Source organism: Podarcis melisellensis (genome assembly GCF_964234715.1).
Source record: "Podarcis melisellensis genome assembly, chromosome: 5".
In the NCBI taxonomy this organism is placed as follows: domain Eukaryota; kingdom Metazoa; phylum Chordata; class Lepidosauria; order Squamata; family Lacertidae; genus Podarcis; species Podarcis melisellensis.
In genome coordinates, this window is record NC_138537.1 from 50,508,396 (window position 1) to 50,530,191 (window position 21,796).

Genomic DNA, 21,796 nt, shown 5'->3' on the forward strand with positions numbered 1-21,796 from the left:
AGAACACTCCCCAAGCAGCACTGTCTGGAAACATTCATCCAAGTAGGACCGGAACTACCACAGAGCAGTGCCACCCACCCATAACTCGGACAGCCGCTCCAGAAGGATACCATAGTTGATGGTAGCAAAAGCCACTGAGAGGTCAAGGAGAATTAACAGAGACACATTTATTCCCTCTCCTGATAGAATTAGTATTTTGCTCTTCTTTTTCATTCTCTGCTAAAAACTAGTTCTGTCTTTTTTTAATTGCAGCTTGCCAGTGCAATGGACATAGCACCTGTGTTAATGGTAATGTTTGTGATCAGTGCAAAAACCTAACTACAGGAAAACAGTGCGAAACATGTATGCCAGGATATTATGGAGATCCAACAAACGGTGGGCAGTGTACAGGTAAGTGCCTTTAAAACTGTTTCATAATTGAATATCAGGAAAAATATTTCATAGTTTGATGGATTACTTTTTAAAAAAAATACTAAACATTAAATTTGACATTTAGGGAGTAATCCATAAATGTGTTACTTTAGCTGCTATACTAATGAATTCCATTTATACCAGATTATAAAATATCTCCACTTTCGTACTGAATTTTCCATTTTGTTGCACTGCAGAAGTTAGTACAAAGTGAAAACAAACTCTGCTAATTGGCTAGGACATTTGATGGGACAGAGGTTCTACTTCTGATCAGCTGTCATGTTCTCTCACAAAGAACCTTTGGATTGTTGCTGTGTAAGCTTTTTTGAATTGCAAAGATGTCCCCAGTTCCCTCCCCTCTCTGAGCTACAGTTTGCTGAACTATTTGGGATGGAGCTATTGCACTATTGTGTCGATAGGTTGGCTGAGTGAGTTAGCATGAAAATATGGAGAACATTTCTTAGGCATATTTAGATTTGATGATAAATAGAATCACAAGCTCCAGAGGCAGTGGGCACATGTTTAGCACAGTGTGGATGAGCCTCTATAAGCCAGAGGAAAGTGCTCAACTCCCATGCTAATTGCTCCCCTTCTCTTCTTTTGTGGCTGGGAGCAGGACTTCTGTTAATTTTACTTTCAGTTGCAAAGAATCTTAGCTTAATGTTATGCCTGAACCAGGAATCCTAGCGGCTAGGACCTAGCAGCTAGGTTAGTTTCTAAACAAACCAACTTCAAGTCATGGGTTATGAAACTGGCTTGTTTAATGGTCAACTCTGAATTACGGTGTAAAGATATACACAAGCTTCAGGTATATTCCAGGTACCATTCTGATGTCCTTTTCAGTGGGATGAGCCAGTTACTAGATCTTATCAAGGGGTGTTCCTTCTTCACTTGCTCAGTTTCAGATTACAGTGAAACATTCTTGTGTAACCTTGAAAACGAATGCAGTCTTCTCATCTGACCATTGTAAGAGGAAGTGCGGAATCGCACCCACTTCTGCATTTATGATGGAAAGTTCAAAATACTCATGCAAGGATAGATCTTGAATCCATTGAAAAGGCACAGAATTTTAACTGACATATTTCGTATGTGACAGTTAAGTCGATCTGTTAATTTACAGGACCCTTTAATCACTGAAGGTGTTAATTTGTTAATGGGCTTTCCTGGCCTTTTGGCAATTTAAAATGTAACACTGGTTATGTGGACGTGCACATTTGATAAGCTAAAGCTAAATACATTGTGAGAATATTCAAGTGAAAGATTTATGGCTACCCTTATTGACAGTTGCACATTTTCTTGGTGTTTTATGAAGCTTTAAATAATTCTTAATAGTTTTCTTATTTCCTGAAGTTGACAAAATGTTCTTTTGCTCTCACTAGTTGCTGAATGGCAAAGTGATATATTAAAGCAGCTTTTATTCTTCAGGGAAGCATTAGCTATCTAACTAAATAAGCATACTGTCACCTTTAGTGAATGATTAATGTAAAAATGACTAAAATCAATTTATGAGCCCTATGAAATTATAAATTTTACTACTACTTTCTGGAGTTCTAGCTACATGCTGAGAGTTCCCAGGACACATGAATTCTGAGCTGGCTACTTAATATAGTTAGAAATTATGGTTGGAAATAGAAATGATAGCTACATTATTAAAAAAAATTACATAGCTTTGGACACTTGCATATTTTATATTTCTAGAATAAATACAATATTATTTCAGGGATTTATTGATCTTTCACAAAGCAGTTTAAAATATTTTTAAATCCAAATTCATAAAACCATTTAAAACACATAGGCCAGAGTACAAAATTAAAATGGGAAAAGAATAATTTATTAATATTGCCCACCAATTTTCACATAACAGCTTAATCTATCACCTGTACAGTAATTTCAGGGTTTCAATATAATGTCTGCATATAGGTTTGAATATTGGGATCCCTCTCATAGTAAGTAAATGAATCAATATGAGTTTAAAAATAATGTGTAGGTTGAAATAGAGCCTGCTTTCATGGTGCCACACCCACTCTACTTGTTCATTGGTAAACAACATTTCTGTGTGCTCTGGCTTCATGATGTCCCATTGTGCAAAAAGCGGTTTAGTCATGTTGGCCACATGACCCGGAAAGCTGTCTGTGGACAAATGCCGGCTCCCTCGGCCTAAAGTAAGATGAGTGCCACACCCTATAGTTGCCTTTGACTGGACCATGGGTACTTTATCTTTTTACCTTACCTTACTTGCTCATTGTACCCAGTTTTAATGTCTAAAAAGAGACTCAGTATGTTTGGATATTATGCAGAAGTTTATTTACGGCAAGACTGAGAAGTAAAATAGTTGCTGTTATAATAAGACTATTCCTTGCCTTTAACCCACCTTCCAAATAAAAGTTTTCAACACTCAGGTAATTTTCAAGGAAGTTCCTGCTCTTATTTTGGTTAAGATGTATGTGAATGTACACTATTTTTGAGCTAAATGTGTGAATTTTCATGCACAGGGAGATGAAAGAGTAGCATGACAATGCATAGCTAGTAAAGCGTAGTAAGAGATGTGGGATGGAAAGAAAAGCAACATGTGGGAGAGTTTGATTGGTTTACTTGACATTATTCCCTTAACGTCTTCTTTAGGGAATACTGTATTTTGTACACCCATCTAAATGAAATAATTTCAAAATGAGGGAATCTCAAGAATGAAAGGTTTCTGTTTTCACCAATATTTTATTCACCATCAGTTTCATTTTCTTTAATTCTGGTGTTCCCACTTGCAGTGATGTAGGACCAAACCAAATTAAACCCTTTTGTTTCTTAATTACAATTCTGACTAGCAACTTGTAACTAAAGCGTCTTGCTAACAACTTTGATTTTTAAGAGAATTGTAGCATCTAATGTGGATGCATGCCTTGTTAACAATTTCTGAAAATAAGTTTATTTGAGGTTCTCTGTAACAAAGACTTCCTTCCATGGAAAAAATAAGACTTGTTAACACTTATATTGCACTATCTGAAACAGTTCTGGCTCAACTTCCTTTAAGTGGTGTGCATTTTGTGCTAACTCAGCAACTTATCCCAAGAACACGGTGAACTCAGAGGCCCTGTAATTGATGACTACTTATTACTTCGATTGGTACAGAAGAGATCCAGCAGCTTGATTTATGTATCATCCTTTTATCTTTTTCATGCTCATTTGATAGTTTCCAAAGGATTAATGGTAATCTTATAACAGGTTGCATTTGATGTTAGTGATCAAGCCTTCCTACAAACTACTGTGTATTCTTGGTTGTGGCAATGAAATATTATGTTTGCTTGGAATTTTCTGTTTATCTTTATCTATTTTTCTCTCTGGTACAAAATTTCTTGGCATAGCAGACTTTTTTTAGAGTTGGTTTCTTGACTTGTTCTTTTTCAGTCAGAGGCATGCTTCTATGAGTGGAAGTCTTTTTTGCATGCAGGGATTTTGCTGACAGCACAAAATTATTGCATGACCAAAGAGAAATGAAATTCAGAGATATACACAGTCTCTTGCCAAGGTCACACACAGTGGTTTCCACTAGTGGTTAATTAATGGAACAGCAACACTGCAGAATTTATTTCACTCATGTATCTCTAGATCCAACTATGTTCCTTATTATTTATATTTACATTGTAAATTTTTGTTATTGATTGTTTAGCATTTTGTATCCAGCTTTTCAAGTAAACATTTCACTCGTGCAAACTCCATCTAACCAATTTCCCCCAATTCTCTCCCACTTCAGCCCTCTGTCCCATATTCAAGGTAGCTGTTACTCAAGGGAAGGGTTTCTGGAGGGTGGGGTGGATATAGCTGACTGAAGTAGGGGAGTGAGTGGGAATTCTATTTGCATGAGCACTTAGGTAACTTAGGTTTGCAGGAATTATAATGATTATAATGATGCAATTTCACCTTCTGATTACATGGCTTTAAAATGCTCCCACAAATAATTCTGATGGGGATGCCAAAGGCATGGCATTTAGCAAGGATCCTACCATTCCTTTGAGAATGCACAGAAAAATTATATATTACACTATGAAAACTTGATCAAGCATACCTGTCAGACACTACTTATGCTACATCACCCAGCTGCCTACATTGCAGATCTATAATGGATATGACTCAATCTGCATTTTGTGCCCTTGTGGCTAATGTAGTAGCTAGACACACACAATGACTTAGACACTGGTATGCAGACTCCCCATCTCATGCCAACCTCTCCATTGCTCTTTACAAGTGGTAAGCTCTTCAGGAGGAAGTTCCTTAAGGACATTCTGGCTGAATCCATAGGTAAGCACAAGGTCTTATTGACATGCAAGAGAGAGGACAAGAAGCAAAATAGATGTTATTCACCTTATTTCTACAACCAATCCTTTACAATAGTAGGAAGTTTTATTTTTATTTTTAAATGATGGTTCAGAGTGCAGCAATACCCCCCCCCCATATTCTCCCATCTCAGAGCCCTGCTTTAGCTAATGCTCTAGGGATGTTTGGAGGAATCAGTATTCTAAGAAAACTCGAAGGAAAGGGTATCTACGTGCTGGTAGCTTTATTGGTAACTTAGAAATAGATATAAAAATGTGATCTCTTATTAGACTAACCAGTGGTCTTAAAGTGCTAGCTTTTGAATTAAAATAACTCTTCACTAGGCACAATAAATATTCAGAACACTTGCTCACAGAGGGAGAAGGAATGCATGAGTACCGTATTTGAGCAAAGGAGTTTCTGCCAAATATATGCTCTGTACTGCCAGTTCTCATTGGGTTTAGCAGTGTGCAAGATCAAACTCCTTTTCATAGAATGCTGTGAAGGAGACTCATTAAATTGTATTGACTAGGGGTTTTCATAAGCCAAGACTGTGTCCCATATTAATTGTGCATTAAATGTCCTGGAACAATGTTTTCTCACCCCTCAGCCTCAAATTCCATTTTTCTATGTGTACAACACATTTTTCATACTGAATAATATAGATTGAACAAAGAATGTGATTTTAGAAAGAACTAAGCTTCTTCCAAAAGTTTAATTTGATTTTCTCTGTGTTAATATTCACCATATGGTACTGGGAGAGTACAGTAATTTTTGACGCATGAAGCATAAGCCATGAAAATTGTGAACTTATAGTGTCAAGAGTTCATTAATTTTCAGATGGTATGATCAGTCATGCATAGCAGTATATCTCTTCATTGAATGACATTTAGTTCAGTTTACCCTAAGAAAGATTTATCTTTTGATATGCTTTTAGATTAATTTTCAATGTTACATTCCCCGTTTGTTTAAGATAATAATCTTCTCTATTTCTCTGTTTTTAATACCGTTTTCTGATCTTGAAAGCTGACAAATGTGCATGCAACATTAGCATGGCCCTAGGGCTGTCTGCGAGAGTATGCACAAATAACAATAAACTTCCTGGGGGCCAATAAACTTCCTAGGCATCATAATACTCAGTATTTTCCATTTGTAAAAAAAATGGAAGTATTCGTGAACTCCCTCGTGGGTGTTTTATTAGAGGTGTAACACCTCAAAAATTGTACTAATTCTAGCATAAACGCTTCTAACTTTTTTCATAAATGTTACAGAAACGTTTGCCTGGGCAAAACCCTATAAATCCATCTCCAATTTCACTTCAGTCAAAATTGAACATCAACAGAGTAATGTGCAAGATCTTGTGAGTAATGTAAGCGATCTCTGCATTTTTAACACTTTCATTAGAATTCCTATAGATGTTTCATTTCAGCTGGGGTTTGTTCAAATTCCACTAGAATCTCACTTTACAGAGTTTGATGATTTAGTCTGTCATTTTCTTAATGACAGTGGGTGATTATCAGGATTGCAATATACTTTACGTATAAAGTGCTATTTGTTGACTTTGGAGGTAAATGGCTGCACTTTATTACAAGACTATCTACAATGTGCAATAGCTTGTTATACCTTTAACCTTTCCAGACATCCTTTTATCATGTTTCAGTAGTGCCCATGAACATTAGAATGTTCCAGTCTGCATTAGTTTAGTTCAGTATTGCCCTGAATGTTAATAAATCAGTGTAATATGCTGAGTTAATATAAATAGCATACATTTTATTAATGTTTCTTGAGAGAGACACATTGAAACTATGCATTTAAAAATTATTCATGTACACCTCTTTTTTGTGTAATAATCCAAGGTAAACAAATAACCTGTGTAGTGAACTCATTTTGAAACGGAAATTCCTTTTCAGCAGTACTTGAAATAATGGCGAAAGCAACCACTGCATTTTAAATTAAATTGCTTAAAATGTGTACTTCATGAAAATGTTTGTGGTTATTCTGTTGTCAGCATAAGTAACTACATTTTTTATGCTGAGCCAGCAAGCAAGAAACAATCACACCACAGACTTATTATTAAATAAATTTTATATGGGTGGTAATTTTACTGCATGGATTTTCTTTAGTAAATTATATTGTCTTCAAGGAACCTTTATTTTCTTCTTACAATCTCCATATTGCATACAACAGTATGCACATATTTATTTGCACTAAATAGCATTAAAATTTCTTGCTGCCTCAAAGACGTTTCTGTACTGTTTTCATGAATGAATGAATGAATGTGCTGGTACCTAAGTTGCTGCTTTTAAAGGATTATTTTGTGCAGTGACCAATATTTGTCTGAATTTTTTTATTGTTGTGATGAAAATTTGTGTGTATACACAAATGTTACTTTTACAGTGGGCTAGTAATAACATATTAAGCAGATGCACGTTCAGAAGGAGGAATAGAGTGGTCAAATGTGATGCAGAGCCAGTTCAGATATAACTGTCATCTTAATAACACATAGTTGATTGAACATATATATAAATTATTTCAGTGTTTCATAGATTTCATAAAGGTTTTCAAGTACAACATCTTCTTCCAATCCTCTGATTTACTTTCAAGAGCAATTTTGATGGAAACCTTTCATCTAACACGACACTCTGTTTTGAGCCTTACATGGAATATTATAATTTTGAAATGGTCATCTTGGTATGCTTTATGAAATTGGTAATGGCAGACCTAAGATCCACCTGCCATATCAGTCACATCAGTTATTGATTATCGTAATCTTAAAGCTGGGTGGTCTTTCTTCCCAAATTCTTGGCCAAATGTTATGTGACTCGGCAAAGTCCAGGTTAGAAGATGAGTACTGAAGCTTTGTGGTGCCTGACTGATGGCTATAATCCATGATAGTGCCCCAAAAACTTAATTGTATGTAAGTAGGTAGTCCACTTTGCCCAGCTTTCAGTGCAGGGATAGAAGACAATAATCACTACCCTTACAATGAAAATCATTCAGTATGTTTACTAGTTCAGTGCAATTGCAAATAGCTATTCTACAATTTGAGGTTCTTTAACTATCTGACTGTCTTTTAATCATTTACTATAAAATCAAACATTTAAGCTTTAGGTTGTGGTAAATTAAACAGTACACATTGCTTATATTAAAAGCTTGTAATTTCTTGTGCATTTGTCAAGGCCAGACAAGTGGAAAAAAGAAACACATTCTTGCAAACATAATGAAGTGTAGTGTATGTTTCTCACTAAATGTGCTATAAAAACATGCCATTGCTGCTCCTGCATTTTTACGTTAACAGGAATATTTATATTGATGGCATCTGAAGAGGATTTTACACTTAGTGTTAGACTTACCCTGTAAATATGTGTCATTTTATTAGCAATTTAAACTATTCTGGAATCAGTTTGTTTATATAACTGGAAGCAATATAGCTGCCAGCTGGAGCTGTAACAAATATTTATTTTGCAATGTAGAGGGTGGCATTTAACTACCGTGTCCCATCAGTGCAAGGATTTTCATTTGCGCAATGGGACTTTCACCCCTCTCCTTGATAAAGACCATAGCCCATTGGTAGAACATCTGGTTTGTATGCAGAAGATCCCAGATTCAATCCTTGGCATCTCCAGGTAGGACTAGGATGGTACCCCATTTGAAACCCTAGAGAGCTGTTGCCAGTCAGTGTAGTCAATACTGAACTTCTAAGTTGTGACAAGTCATAGTTAGCAGCTTCATCCTAATGCAGCTAGGTATAAAATGTGTCAACCAGGATCACAGGTAGGTTCTGTTTCAGTTGCAAATTATGTGACAAATCGGCAAATTATGGTTTTGTCACAAATTAAAAACTAGCTGCTTCTAACCTGCAAGCCTCAGGCTTCCTACAACTCATTTGTGATCGTTGGAATTAAGCCTGTATCTCTTCTTTCACTTCAGTCATTATTTCCTCAGTTTTTACAAGCCCTGCAAATGTCCCTTTTCCTCCTCCCTCACCATCTGCCTCTCCCTCCTTAGTGCCAGCTTGTGTGCTGCAGCTGAAGAAACATTTTGTTCACTGGCCTTTTTAGATTCATTTAGGTGGAAGTACAAATCATTAGATAAATTAATGACCATCAGGAGAGGAGGGTAGGGGGTGGTTCGGGAGAGCTGAGTGGAGGGCAGAGAGATAAGTGAGCAGAGTCCAGGGGAGCAAATTTTCTGCCTTCTGCCATTCCTAATTTTGTGTCATGATAGAGCTGATTCTGAGAGGCACTGTACCTGTAAATACCAGTCACAATGGAACGACAGGTCTAGAGGGCTATTGTCATCATGTCTTGTATGTGGGCTACTAGAAGGCATTTGGTTGGCTACTGCGAGAAACAGGATACTTGTCTAGATAGACATTTAGTCTGATCCAGGAGGCATCATTATATTTCTAAGTTATCTGATTAAAGGTTGTTTTTATAGCTTAAAGGTGCCCTGAATAAAGAGACAACAGTTATTTGGTTTTTAAACAAGTTAACTTCCTGGACCTTGTAAGAATTTTGTATGCCCATGGCTAGTACATTTAAGTAGCAAATATTGTGTGCACAATTGTGATGGAAGCAGAGTTTGATGGTGCAATATAGGCAAAATTTCACCAGTGTCAGGGACTCGGCAGAGGAGGAATGGTGGAGACCACCTCCCCAGCCTGACAATTCCAGAGAAGTAGTTTGGAATTACAACAGGGGTATGAGGGAGGTCACAGCTCAGAGGAAGATGAGGGGAATAGTTGGGAAATAATGGGAGAGGAGGAGGAAGAGACAGAGTTGGAGCTGCTGGCTGACACGTTATCACTAGAAAGCATTCCAGACCCACCATCTCCAAGAACCAGGTGAGCTTTAAAAGTAGGAGAGCAAAGAGCTCGAAGACAGACGGCCCTAAGCAGCAACCGTAGAAGGGGTGGTGCTGTTGACGAATGAGGAAGTGGGGGATAAGGGGGTGGAGATTTACTCGGGACAACAGCATCATTCGAAGAGGCTGCATTTCCAAGCCTCTCTCTGCCAATATTGAATAAAAAGCAGATGGTAGAGACTTATCCTTGTCTTATCCATTCCTGGCAACTTGCCAGCCGCGGGGGATGGTTCCTCTGCTGCCTGACAACCAGAGAGATATAGCTCTCAGTATGCTGAGCTAGAGCTTCACTCTGATTGGCTGTAGGTACAGGTAGCCAGAAGTGGGTGGAGACAGCACTTTGAGAGGGAAAGGAAAAAATCAGTTCCTGGAATTCAGCTCAATAAACAGCATAACCTCTGAGCTGTGTAAAATCTGCCCTGAGGGAAAATTTTAGCCAGAGAAGGCAGTCTTTGAGCTGGGGGTTAGTTTAAAGGACAGTGGTTATTGTCTTTAAAGAGTAATGCAACAACTGGAAGCTGAATTTTGGGAGAGGAGAAGTGGAGTTGTGAGGGAACACTCTACTTAAATCCCATTTCAGAAGGAAGGGAAAATATCTTCAGGGAAAGAATAATCCCAAACCAGTTAGAAAGGGAGTGTGTGCTTGTCCCCTGGTGTGGTATACTACGTGAATCTAATAGAGGAGCCTCAAGGTTGGGAATCTCAAGAACAATAGGCAGGTTAGTACTAGTGTGGCCTGGCAGAAAGTACTGGCCTGTTTCAGAATCCGCAAGTTGTTGAAACCTAAACTGTGACACCTCTGTTAAGTTTAAATGACTGAAGTAAATCTAAGCTGTACACTTACCATTTTACCATCTTACTGAAAAGCCTGTGACTTCTACTGAATTCATAGAAAAATAGAATCATAGAATGGTAGAGTTGGAGGGGACCACAAGGGCAATTAGTCCAACCCCCTGCAATGCAGGAACCTTTCACCCAACATGGGGCTCGTACCTATGGCCCTCATGCTCTACCGACTGAGCTATCCAGCCTCAATATATATTGTATATATCATTTACTGATCCTTTAAAGACTTTCAACTCCTGACAGACCACTTTTTACAATTCTTGTTGTGAAATAAATCTTTTTCAAAGTGCCAGTTTTTAAAAAAGGGGGTTGGCTGTACAGTGGTACCTTGGATTACATACGCTTCAGGTTACAGACTCTGCTAACCCAGAAATAGTACCTCGGGTTAAGAACTTTACCTCAGGATGAGAACAGAAATCGTGCAGCAGCGGCACGGCAGCAGCAGCAGCAGGAGGCCCCATTAGCTAAAGTGGAACCTCAGGTTAAGAACAGTTTCAGGTTAAGAACGGACCTCCAGAACAAATTAAGTTCTTAACCCGATGTACCAGTGTATTAAATAAAGGCTCACTGCATCTGCTCTGGGGCTGAGTTATATAGCCAAGAGACAATATTTCTGGGAAGGTGGGACAATATTTTAAGCCAATCCTAAGAACTACACAGGGACGCAGGTGGCGCTGTGGGTTAAAGCCTCAGCGTCTAGGACTTGCCGATCGAAAGGTCGGCGGTTCGAATCCCTGCGGCGGGGTGCGCTCCCGCTGCTCGGTCCCAGCGCCTGCCAACCTAGCAGTTCGAAAGCACCTCCGGGTGCAAGTAGATAAATAGGGACCGCTTACTAGCGGGAAGGTAAACGGCGTTTCCGTGTGCGGCTCTGGCTCGCCAGATGCAGCTTTGTCACACTGGCCATGTGACCCGGAAGTGTCTCCGGACAGTGCTGGCCCCTGGCCTCTTGAGTGAGATGGGCGCACAACCCCAGAGTCTGTCAAGACTGGCCCGTACGGGCAGGGGTACCTTTACCTTTACCTAAGAACTACACATCCTACCACAAGTGTGTGTAGTTCTTAGGCTTGGTTTCCCAGTATTGACCTCAAATCAGGGGGAAAGGTGCAGGGTCTGCCTCAGCAGTCATAACTGTACGAGGAGTAATATGATATACTACTCTGGAAGGGTATGCATGGCTAATGGAAAAAAAAAGTTCTATTTGGTCAGTCTTGCTTAGTATGTGTTTCTGCTCTATCTAATATAGAAATTCGGTGCATGCTTTGAAAGATGGCCTCATCATCATTCATCAAAAATCTCTTTTAGTTTATGATTGATATTTGAACTCAATATACAGATATGAGGAAGCATACCTTATTAGAGAGAAGCTCATGCTGCTGATGGATTTTCAGATCATGCATAATGCACTAGTATCTAGTAATAATACTAATATTGCATTACAAGGAGATGGTTCTTTTCATCTGATATATTCTCTGTCATTACCTGTTCTCGTCAAACCTTGCACACTTCCATACAAGCAGGCTCTGCCAGTGATTTAGCAACATATTCAACATTGACATAGGTCACAAATATCATTGCCCTGAGTTCCTTAATAAATTTGCATGGTGGAAAGTACCTCATAATTGGTGTTACACAGTTAATTGAAGTCAAAATTTAGATAAGTTCTGAAACCATAATTGCTCACAGTGATAAAAACTAGTCCTCAACATCAATTGAGGACATTTCCTTCCTCCTCATTAGCATATGTGCCACACCAATCCTTTGGTTAGTGCTTTGACTCCATTGGTTCTTCATGATTTGGCTTTGTTTCTAGTGATATATATTTGAAATGATGCAAGTGTTGAAAATAAATTATTTGTTTGGGAACCTTTGATATGTATTGTTTTCTTCAAATTCCACATGTGTTCTAGGATATTATTTGGTGGCTTACTTTTTATGAAATTACCAAATCACACAGATTCTCTCTCCACTATGTACACATACAAAAAGAAAAAATGGAGCTGTATTCTGGAGCATCTTAAGAGGGAAATGTATGAGTACTATCTGTCTAAAGTACACCTATTTTCATTGGCTCCCTCTTTCAATTTGGTGATTGTTAACAAGATTTATAATGTTATATGTTTGGGGAGAATGCTAGAGGGTTACTCAGAGTTCTACAATGTGGGGATATTTCCATATCTGGGGCTCAGATACAATCCAAAATAGCCGATATCAATTTTTGTTTTTTTAAATGCCTATAATTCTGTGTACAGTTCATTCCATTGGTCAATAAGCACCGACAACAAGAAAATATTAAAACAGCATGACACAAAGCACAGTGCAAGATGACAAATACAGCAGTTCCAAATCTCTGTGAATTCCTTGCTAAGTTTCTGCTACTGAATTTATTCTAATTTTATCAAATGTATTACTAGTCAGAAAATTAGTCTTACCATTACTTCTAGCTAATAAATAATTATCAAAGTATGTTAATCTGTATACAAAGCTACACTGGAATGAGAGACTTTAGCAGTTTCCTCTTTGTTTTTTATAGCTTGCACATGCAGTGGACATGCAAATATTTGTCACATGCAAACAGGAAAATGTTTCTGCACAACTAAAGGGATCAAAGGAGATCAATGTCAACTGTGAGTACAAGTAATCAAGCTCTCAGTCATTTAAATGTATAGTTAAACTCCACTTGTCAGCAATTTTTGGGTGGGATGTTGATCCATAAACAGATTTCATTATTTTTTCCAGCCCTTCCGATAACTGTTTTTCTTTTAGAGAAATAATGTTCCCTTTTTAAAAAGAACATTGCAAATAGTAATGAGCTATTTCAAGTATTAGGTAAAGGTAAAGGTAAAGGTACCCCTGCCCGTACGGGCCAGTCTTGACAGACTCTGGGGTTGTGCGCCCATCTCACTTAAGAGGCCAGGGGCCAGCGCTGTCCGGAGACACTTCCGGGTCACATGGCCAGTGTGACATCGCTGCTCTGGCGAGCCAGAGCTGCACACGGAAACGTCGTTTACCTTCCCGCTGGTAAGCGGTCCCTATTTATCTACTTGCACCCGGAGGTGCTTTCGAACTGCTAGGTTGGCAGGCGCTGGGACCGAGCAGCGGGAGCGCACCCCGCAGCAGGGATTCGAACCGCCGACCTTTCGATCGGCAAGTCCTAGGCGCTGAGGCTTTAACCCACAGCGCCACCTGTGTCCCCATTTCAAGTATTAGATATATGTAAAATAATGCACTAGGAAAAGTTGGCTGTAGACTGCATTTTATTTGTATTTGGAATCCAAATCAATCGTTCCATTGTATAAATTATTCTCTATAAAACATTCTGATATTTTATTTTGGGAACAGGTTGGTAATTCTTCAGGAACCCCCCCAATAATAAGATGCTGAAATGAGTTTGCTGGTCTTTTGCCAGTAAATGAAATCAGTAAATGTGCATATATCTGAAGTGCTTTAATTCTTAATGCCATAGTGTAAAAGCTCAAATAAATCCAATAATGCACAACACTTTGCACTGAATCTCATAATTTTGTTACTTCATTAAGCAAGAGAGATGTAACTAATGGTCTTTGAAACTTCCGTGTTACATTGGGACTTCTTCAAAGACTTATTTAAATACATAATTCATAGAATCATAGAGTTGGAAGAGACCACAAGGGCCATCGAGTCCAAACCCCTGCCAAGCAGGAAACACCATCAGAGCACTCCTGACATATGGTTGTCAAGCCTCTGCTTAAAGACCTCCAAAGGAGGAGACTCTACCACACTCCTTGGCAGCAAATTCCACTGTCGAACAGCTCTAACTGTCAGGAAGTTCTTCCTAATGTTTAGGTAGAATCTTCTTTCTTGTAGTTTGGAACCATTGCTCCGTGTCCGCTTCTCTGGAGCAGCAGAAAACAACCTTTCTCCCTCCTCTATGTGACATCCTTTTATATATTTGAACATGGCTATCATATCACCCCTTAACCTCCTCTTCTCCAGGCTAAACATGTCCAGCTCCCTTAGCCGTTCCTCATAAGGCATCGTTTCCAGGCCTTTGACCATTTTGGTTGCCCTCCTCTGGACACGTTCCAGTTTGTCAGTGTCCTTCTTGAACTGTGGTGCCCAGAACTGGACACAGTACTCCAGGTGAGGTCTGACCAGAGCAGAATACAGTGGCACTATTACTTCCCTTGATCTAGATGCTATACTCCTATTGATGCAGCTCAGAATTGCATTGGCTTTTTTAGCTGCCGCGTCACACTGTTGGCTCATGTCAGGTTTGTGGTCAACCAAGACTCCTAGATCCTTTTCACATTTACTGCTCTCAAGCCAGGTGTCACCCATCTTGTATTTGTGCCTCTCATTTTTTTTGGCCCAAGTGCAATACTTTACATTTCTCCCTGTTAAAATTCATCTTGTTTGTTTTGGCCCAGTTCTCTAATCTGTCAAGGTCGTTTTGAAGTGTGATCCTGTCCTCTGGGGTGTTAGCCACCCCTCCCAGTTTGGTGTCAACTGCAAATTTGATCAGGATGCCCTTGAGTCCATCATCCAAGTTGTTGATAAAGATGTTGAATAAGACCGGGCAATAAGGGTTGAATAAGAAACAATTCCTGTGTTCCTAATCAATAGAAAAAAGTTCTATCTGCTATTTATTAACAATTTAGGAGAAGCTAACTGTTGCTACAATTGGGATTTGTAATTGGGAACCCTATGGTTTTCTCAGCCCCTTTTCTTCATCAATGTTGTTTTGCAGCCTATACATGCTTAAGACTGCTTGCAACAGCTAGGACATGATGTTTGGTGGGAAATGTGCACAGAGCAACCCAGCTGAACTCCCCTGTTGCTCATTGTCTGGTGGTGGTGATGTCTCATAATGCAATGGCTTCATTAGAATATTAAATGTTTTGGGGGTATCTAGAAATGTTACCTCTTTGTCATGACCGGAATGCATATGTAGCCAGTCTACATGAGGGTAGTTGTAACCCTGGCTTGCTGTGTTAATTACTCAGTTTGTGGTGGTGGTACAAAATGCAGGGTTCACAGCACAAAATGAGCACCAAACTTTGGCATCATTTTGGAGGGGATCAAAAATTTTGGGGTTACACATTAATGCAGCTGGCTAATAGAACACTTCCAGTACTAAATTACTCTTGGGTAAAGGTGTTCCTTAGATGTACAGCAGCATCAAGAGACGAAGTAGTTTTATGAATCCTAACATTTTAGTAAGGTCATCAGGATTGATGCAAAACACATCTCCTGTAGGTTTTTGTGCCAGGAATGTTACAAGGGAAGTTCCAAATATCTAATGTGGACATATCAGTAAGAAGCTGCTTGGCAGAGGACAGCTGATTGCAGCTCAAGCCCAATACAGAGGGGAGTTTGGCTCACCTTGTAATGGGCTTAGCCCTTCTGAACTTGAGTGCTAAAGTCTCAACAGTCCTGTTCTGCAGCTATAGCCATCGTGTCCAAGTTGGAAAAGCTCAGCCTACTTAATTTGTCGCAAACAGCTGTTAGAAACGAACTTTTCATCTGTGCAAGACACACTTGTATAAAATGAATCAGGAGAACTGCATTATTGTTCTCTTTTCAGAAAAATTGACTTAGTTGTAGTCTCCGGCTGCTATTAAAAATACCATTTTTTTAAATTAGAATTTTAATTAACACTACTTAGGAAATACGGTGGTAAGGTTTAGTGTTTGTTACAGAGCTTGATCCTTTCTTTGTGCTGTTCCTCTCTTCCTCTCTCTTCCCCCCATACTGCCCCAATATCCATCTGTTCTATCACAGTCAAGAATGCTGTTCACACAAGCAAGTGCACATATGATTGCAACCTTAATTTGTTTAAAGCATGGTAATCAGTAGATTAAACTATGTATGTAATGTGTTGATAATTCAAATGAGAATATTAATGTGTGTGTGTGTGTTTTTCTAAAGGCACATCACATACAAAATGATGTTCAAAATTATGAAGGCACTAACAGTCATTTTCAATATTAGTTAATGTTATATTTGTTATGTTGTGCACTACTGCTGTTTGGACCATGAACTATATACAATACATGCTCAAATACTGGTAAACTGTAGCTAAGAATATAAATTGTTTCCCAGTTGTTGGGCAGGACATTGTGCAATCTCAGCAGCAAGCCTATAAATCTGTGATTACTAAAGTAAGGATTTCCATGAAAATTTCAAACTTTAGCTGTTCAATGTGTAACTTAGATTTATATTCCTGTCAAGAATTGTATTGATTACAAAGTCATAGCTGCAGGGCAGAACATTGCTCCTCCCACCCCTCCCTTTATAACTGTTCACAGTGTGCAGTGAATACTGTGCCCTATGAAGAGAGACTTTTTAAAAATCAGAGAGGCTGTATAAAACAAATTATTTTAAACTGGAAGAGGCTGCAGAGGGAGGGAGGGAGAAAAATATGCTTATCCCTTTCAAGACATGAATGCATTCCTTTCAGAAGTGACTGGTTTTTCATTTCTAGTTTAAAAAAAAGAAATAAAATTAAGAGTTAAGAATAATAATGCTAAATAATGTTTTTAATTACTGTACTGTGATTTGTCATATAAGGGCTTTCTAAATTAACAAGGCATATTGCTTAATCCTATTGGATTTCTGAGCTCAACTGCTAGTGCACAGTATCCTTTGACACCAATGACACAATTGCCTGAACATGACAAACGCCCTATGAATGATGCTGAACACTGCTTCTGCCTTGTGACACTCCAACTGTGTCTTATGCTAACCGTAGCTAAGAAGCCGTGCTGTGGATTGAGCTCTGAGATATACAACAAGCAAACCTTGATTTATAGGTCTCGTCTACTTTTGTTTCCCATCTGCTCAGCATTCATGAGTTCATGCCTATCCCCACAGCACTCAGTGTGTGGGCTGTCAATGATCTGTCGAACTGTGGTTTCAGATCCTGGTTCTCATTGTCGGAAACAATTATCTTCTTTGGACAGGCTCAGGTTTAGACATTAAAACAAATCATGTTTAAGCAAAACGCAACCTCCATGTGGGAGTTAAAACATTTCTGAACATTTTAACGTGATTTGGGTTGATCATGTGAAGTCCCTAGCCCTATTCAAGCATTCTGCTCACTTGTACAGCTTACACATGAACAAAACATGTCGGAATACTGGGGACCTAGAAGGAGCAGCAAAGAAGCTGCCAGCACAGCTCTTCTGCATTTGCTGCCTGAAGTTATCACCTCACTTGACCTAATAGTAGGGTAAGTGTTATTCTGCAAAAAAAGGCAAGGGAGATAGAAATGGGAAAGTGATTTGAAATAAAAGCAAGTGGCATATAGAGGGGTTGAAGAATGGTAAAGGCAGGCCAATTAGAGCAAGTGAGGTGTAGGACCAAGCTAAATGTTTTACTGTGGATATTTGGTGCAAAAAGTAGCACATCTGAGGGCACAAAATGTCTCCAGAAGCTTACATCATTTTTGTTTAAGGTGGTTCTGAGTGTCTTTCTCTGCTCCTATGCCCCATTTGTTATTGCTGTTTGCTATAGAGCATCTGTCAGCCAGGATTGTTACAGTTTCATTGTGGCTTACTATAGTACGGTATCCCCAGTTGCTTTAAGAAAGGGGAAATGTTCCTTTGCACACACACTGCAGAAAGCACAACATTTTTGCAAATAAATTGCTGAAAATGGTTTGGTTTGGGAGTGTTTGCAAACCATGCTCAGTCAGAGTGGTCCCATGTTCCCAATGGATGTGCAGTCCCAATGGATGTGCAAGAGATGACAGGATCAGTGGGAAAGAGGGGGAGCCAAGTAAGTAGGAAACTGGGAAGATGTGAAGTGCATTTTATGCAGAAGGAAGAGATTGGATATTTATTTATTTATCTTTATCTATATTCCACATTTCTCAACAGAGTACTCAGAGCTTAAGGTGCCAGAAAGTGCTATGTTGAATTTCTTATGTTGATTCTACATTGTCCTGTGACTTCCTTATCAAATTGTTTTTTATGCATTCTCATGGTACATCTTCACAGTTATATGGCTCAGCACAAATCTCAAAAGTACAGGAAGTGGCAAAAAGAGGTTAGACTGTACTGTATAGTATTTCCTGAGTCCATCCTTTGCATGGACTGCACACTCCCCCAGTCTGACCCCATGAATCCTATAGCCTGGCCTGCCATATAGTTATTGCAAGATCTGTGATTTAAGCTTCTGGGTGTCTATAATACATTGCTTCATCACATCAAAACATTCATCCTATCCCAGGCTTCCTCAACCTTGGCCCTCCATATGTTTTTGGCCTACAACTCCCATAATGCCTAGCTAGCAGGACCAGTGGTCAGGGATGATGGGAATTATAGTCTCAGAACATCTGAAGGGCCAAGTTTGAGGAAGCCTGCCCTATCCAAATGCAATACTGACAATAATGTCAGACATTTTGAAAAGACACTCACAAAACAATGTGAGCTGCTATTTGAGGGTTAGTGCTTTATTAAAGACTCAGAGTTAATGGACAAAACCATTTCCTGTTCTCAAATTACTTAACAATTTACTTATTGTTCTTCTCCTATTGCTTGATTGTAGAGATGGGCTAAGATAAAACCGAAACTGACAAATGATGCCTTAAAAAATGTGGCCTATATGCACAGCTAGGAAATTTTTTACTCCAGTTAGATGAGGAAAAGAGAGAGCAATGCATGATCTAGAGACGTGCAGCCACACCTCTTTGAATTTATTGCTTTCTACTGTCATTCAGGCAAAAGTAAAGAGGCCATGTTGTGAATCCATTCTTTAAGGAGTGAAGTGATGCAGAAACTGGATAAATAATATAGTAAACCGTGGATAATAATTTGTTCACCATTGTGCACAACAACAGTTTTGAGAACAAAGACATGCTTTTTTTCTGTCTCCATTGTGTTAATAGACATTAAAGATCATTTCAAGAAATCTGTTTTTCTTTTTCTCCCTTTTCCACTAATAGGACTAGCCAAAAATAACTGATGTTTGTGCATATTTTCCTTTCAGCTATTTTGTGCATTTCAATTACCTTTATTATTTCATAGACAAACATTTGTCCTTAAAATTTCTTTTTTCTTAATGTCAACAATACTAGGAAATGCTCATCAGCTTGTTATAATGAGCTGGTCAGGACATCATGATAGACTATGGTTTATCATGACAGGAGCAAGATACAGTGAGGCTTGGGCTTGCACATCCATCCATCCCCCTGAATCCTCTTGTGTGCTGCTTTGGATGATCTTCAGATTCTACACAGACGGCAAACATCATATCTAAATGCATAATAAAGGAACCTGGCCCTCTTTAAAATACCAGTTGAAGTGATGCCCCAGCAAAGGAAGGCCATCATGTTTGCTTGTTTCAAAAGAGGCAGAGCTAAACTTAACACAGTTTGTCAGATTTAGACAAACAAATAAACAGCAGTTAATCTAAAATAGAAGAGGTGTTTTTTAAACAAAAAGTACATTTTGTAATTAGTTTCCTTTATCTTTTGTATTGCTGAACACGTTCGTTAAAATGCAGTCTCAACATGAATTAATATAATATAAAAATAGAATAGATGGATTTTCTAATGAAACCTGAATTCTAATTAATTTCTTATAAAAGAAAAAAAAGAGAAATATACAAATATACAAGCCTGCACTGTATATTTGGGTGCACACCTTCTTGTCCCAGAATATGTGGCTAAACAGCACCTAATTGATTCTCCCATCAGTCTCTGTTGTAGAGTTTGAACAGTGGATAACAAAATGCTATACTTTTTTATGAAATAACAAAATCTGATTTACTTCTCATTCAGTTGAATTTTCATATTAGAAAGAGCATGTGTGCATTTTGTGATGATGACTGGCAAAAACCAATGTTTATCATTGATTAACCAGATTTGGCGTGACAGAGCAAAGGATAGCCATTGTTAAGCCAGGATAATGCACAATGGTAATTCACAATGATTCTAACTTTCCTAGATATTATCAATTGCAAAAATAAATAAATCTCTTTTTCATTATACAGAAACACCAAATTAGTTTATACACTGCCTTTGCACACCCCTTTAATACCATGGAAGTTCTTCTAGAAATTAAGCCAAGCCATGTCAAGTCCAGCAGCAATAAGGAGATACTTAATTCAACTGGAGTAGTTTTTCTTTCTTGAAAAAAGTGTGTCTTTCTTGTTAATGGCACTGTTAAATCTCAAACAATTAAAATGAACAGCCAAGGCCTTGTCATATCCCCTTTACTTGGCAATTTATCAAGCAAGAAACACTTTCGGGTTTATTTCAAAGGAATTTTGAATAATCAATGTGATTGTTTGCATTTTTCTTATCTGCATTCTGTACATAATCTCTGCTCCCTGGGTATGTGTCATAAATGTAGGACACTAAAAGTTGTGCCATAAGGACACATGGGAGTTGAAAGTGCATGATACAAATGTATAAAAGTATAAATGAATGAATGAATGCATCCAGCCAAGCTGCTGAACAGTGAATGAAACTGGAAGAGAAACAGGGGTCATTATAGGTCATCAAGACTATAAAAATGTTGTTAACAGTTCCAAATTCTAAGATGTTTTCAGCTGAGCAAAGGTCCCAGACTTCTTTAAAGTGCCCCTTTTGCTTGATGAACATGGGTCCCCCATGCCACTTATTACAAACATTCATCTCTTGTAAAAAGCTCACGTGGCAACATCAGAATGTGGAGGAAGAACTTTCTGAAGGAATGGCTAGAAATCGTGGTATCTGTGTGCTTTAACTGGCATTCTAACAATCTGTATCAAGCTTGTTTAGTGTCATAACCAGTTTGTAATTGTTGGGGGATATGGTGCTTTCCTAGTCAGTGGAACATGCAACAGAAAAACAGTAACAGTTATGTCCCTGTGGGTGTACTCCGGGGTAGCTGGCACGGTAATCTCCAGAAGTTTCTGGGATTACAGATCTAATCATCCCTAATGATTGGCCTTGCTGGTGGGTGCTGATAGATGTTGGCATCAAGCAACATCTGGAGGGCAACATGTAGACTACCCTCACTGTTCACTGCTTAAATGGGCTGTAATTCTTTTGAGTGCTATTCATGAAGTGCTACTGCAGCATGGTGTTTGTGTCTTTCCACAAGAGAGTTGTCAGATTATTGTTTAGGTCAGTCATTAAGGGATGATTCATATGTCCATGTACTTCACTTGACTTTCAGCTCTTGTTCATTCTGAATGTATTAACAGTTTCCATTACAATGTTTTCAGTTATTGTAGTGCTACGGCTTGTAAGCTCATACTGGGAAACATTGCTGGGGAAGAGCCACAGTATTTTCCTGCTCCAACTTTCAATAAGCTTTGAATAAGAACATAAGATTAGCAAAGTTTCGTTAAAATCACAACCAAAAAAATTAGGAAACAGTTAAACACTTAATTGAAT

At 38.6% G+C, this 21,796-nt stretch overlaps 1 protein-coding gene across 3 annotated transcripts in view; it reads left to right on the forward strand.

Annotated features, from left to right (window-relative positions):
* Positions 1-21,796, forward strand: part of ATRNL1 (attractin like 1) — a 515,103-nt gene that overhangs the window by 155,219 nt on the left and 338,088 nt on the right. For all 3 annotated transcript variants that reach the window (XM_081912145.1, XM_081912147.1, XM_081912146.1), the window contains exons 19-20: positions 253-390; positions 12,959-13,052. In XM_081912145.1, coding sequence (XP_081768271.1) covers positions 253-390; positions 12,959-13,052 — 232 coding nt within the window. The remainder of the gene's footprint in view (positions 1-252; positions 391-12,958; positions 13,053-21,796) is intronic.